Raw genomic sequence first — 2,523 nt, forward strand, 5'->3', positions numbered from 1 at the left:
CTTGTATGCATAAGCTAAGGATAGATATTTTCTAGCTATTTTTAGTAAGTAGTAACAAATAATCTTTTTAAAAAAATTTCTAGAAGCATATACAAGAATATGATTTAGTCACGTTTCTATCTCAGGCTTATCTTGAAAGTCTTTTTCGTTTTGGAATTTTATTGTTCAAGAGCATAATAATTATTTTTCCAATATTAACTGTTACAAATAATCAATGAATCTTTTTGAACGTTGAAAAATTACTGAACAAATAACTATATATAAAAANATATTTTTTATAAAGATATTTCTATATATAATATTATAAATCATTAAATAATTTGATATTTGATATATTTAATCCAATATTTTTTTTGTAAATTATTAAATCATTAAATAACATTTTAATAAATTTGTACCTTTTTTTTCCTTGCCTTGTGCAGTGTGAAAAGATGTGTTGCAGATAAAGATGGGGTGAGGCACTTGTTGCTATGCCGAGTTATTCTGGGAAGGAGTGAACTTATTATTGATCCTTGTAATAATAAGCAGCAATGCAATCCTTCTTCTGAAGACTATGATTCTGGAGTCGATAGTTTCTCGGATCCTAAGAATTACATCATTTGGAGTAGCCGAATCAACACTCATGTCTTGCCAGCATATCTTATAAGCTACAAACTTCCCTCTTTCAAAGGTTTGGATTTTTTATGACCCTTTTTGTAAGTTTTTTAATTTTTTTTCCTTTAAATATATTATCTTATGTTCATATTAAATTTTGGAATATATAAAAATTTCTTTTGGTTGAGATATGAGTGAAACACAATGTATCATGCCTTCTGCGTAGATAAAGCTATGTTGAAGAGTGAAATTTTGGTAAAAAGTGAATATCTTTTTTTCAAGATGAAAAAAAAATATTTTATGTGCAATACATATATCTTTTAAAATTGAGAAAAAATTTTCATTCTGTCCCAAAGAAATTCTCCTTTTATGTATAATGAATAGTTTCAGAAATTATTTTTAATATGGAGATGAATATGGTATTTTAGTTTAATATTGATATTTGAAATATATTACAGTATTATGATGTCCAGAAAAGATATCAACACGTATCTTGCGTGTTGACTAGAATGTTGACACATGTCTAACATGCACCATATCTGTTGCCAGAATAATGACACATGTCCAATACATAGGGTGTTGCAACACGCATCAAATAATCTCATTTTTAACAAAAATATTAATATTTTTTTCATATAAAAATAATTAGCCAAATAGTTGTGTTTTGGAATTGTGATTGATCATATTTTCATTTACTTTTGTAGTTAGTGAGAAGAGTGGAGAGCAGCCATTGCAGCCATCATCACCTTGGATGCCATTCCCATCTCTGATTTCTGTGCTTTCCAAAAATTTGCCACCAAATGATATTACCATCATCTCAATGCTCTACAAAGATCACAAAGTAAGTGCTTCTAATTTATTTAGTGATTTACCTTTGCATTTTATGGGTTTGAAATTGAACATATTATTCATTCTCTGCTTGTCCCTCTCCTTTTTGTAGGATAATAAGATTTCAAGGCATGAATTAATACAAAAAGTGAGACGTATAGCTGGAGATAAGTTGTTAATTGCGGTAATCAAATCTTACAAAGCCAAGGTACTAACTTATTAAGGATTTTATTTTGATTACTTTCTTTCTCGGTTTTGTAATAGTCTTTTCTTCTTAATCAATTTTGCTTATCCACAAATTTAAATGAAAAATAAATAAGTGACACCATATACAACTTAGGGGGTAAGTGCTCCATTGAAATTTAAATTGACTTCACTATTAATTTATTTAATTTGACTTAACTATTTTAAATTAATATATATAAAATTTATTTTATCAAATTTAAATCTATTGATATGTAATTTATTAAGTTGATCTCACAAAAATAAGTTACTATGTTAAATTCAATTATCTTATGGCTTAATTATTCTGTTTGTTCTCATAGTTTTGTAAAATTTTTAATTAGGACTCTATTTTTTTTTTTTTAATTGAGTCTTTGCATCAATTTTTTTTAATTGAATCCCTACACTTTTTTTTATTTGAGTTCTTGCACCAATTTTTTTTAGTTGGGTTTCTATACAATTAAGCTAATTACTACCAAGAATGACCTAATTAAAAAAAATTTTGGTGCAGGGACCCAATTAAAAGGAAAAAAAAGTATAGCGACTTAATCGCAAAACTATAGGGACTAACAGAGTAATTAAACCATATCTTATTAGTGTCATTTTTAAGTTAATTAAGATATTCTGCAAGTAGTGATGTATAATTTCAAGATAAATCTCAAAGTTTTAGAGAGGTGAATATTGAGTTACATTTTAAAGTAATTTAATTTGTTTAAATTTGAGAAATTTATTTTTAGTATTTGCGAAGTAAAACTTTTGTCATCCAATTATCGACTTAAGAGTTTCTTATTAAATGCAAAATCTAAATAATATCAATTTTCAAAAGATTATTATTTATTTTTTATTATTTTTTTTCTAAAGTTAGTTTTCTCTTTTAGC

At 26.1% G+C, this 2,523-nt stretch overlaps 1 protein-coding gene across 2 annotated transcripts in view; it reads left to right on the plus strand.

Annotated features, from left to right (window-relative positions):
- Positions 1 to 2,523, plus strand: part of LOC107624072 (probable inactive poly [ADP-ribose] polymerase SRO5) — a 7,643-nt gene that overhangs the window by 2,112 nt on the left and 3,008 nt on the right. For both annotated transcript variants that reach the window (XM_021115068.1, XM_016326516.2), the window contains exons 2-4: positions 423 to 670; positions 1,299 to 1,435; positions 1,535 to 1,630. In XM_021115068.1, coding sequence (XP_020970727.1) covers positions 423 to 670; positions 1,299 to 1,435; positions 1,535 to 1,630 — 481 coding nt within the window. The remainder of the gene's footprint in view (positions 1 to 422; positions 671 to 1,298; positions 1,436 to 1,534; positions 1,631 to 2,523) is intronic.

This window comes from Arachis ipaensis, chromosome B10 (assembly GCF_000816755.2).
Source record: "Arachis ipaensis cultivar K30076 chromosome B10, Araip1.1, whole genome shotgun sequence".
Taxonomy (NCBI): Eukaryota; Viridiplantae; Streptophyta; class Magnoliopsida; order Fabales; family Fabaceae; genus Arachis; species Arachis ipaensis.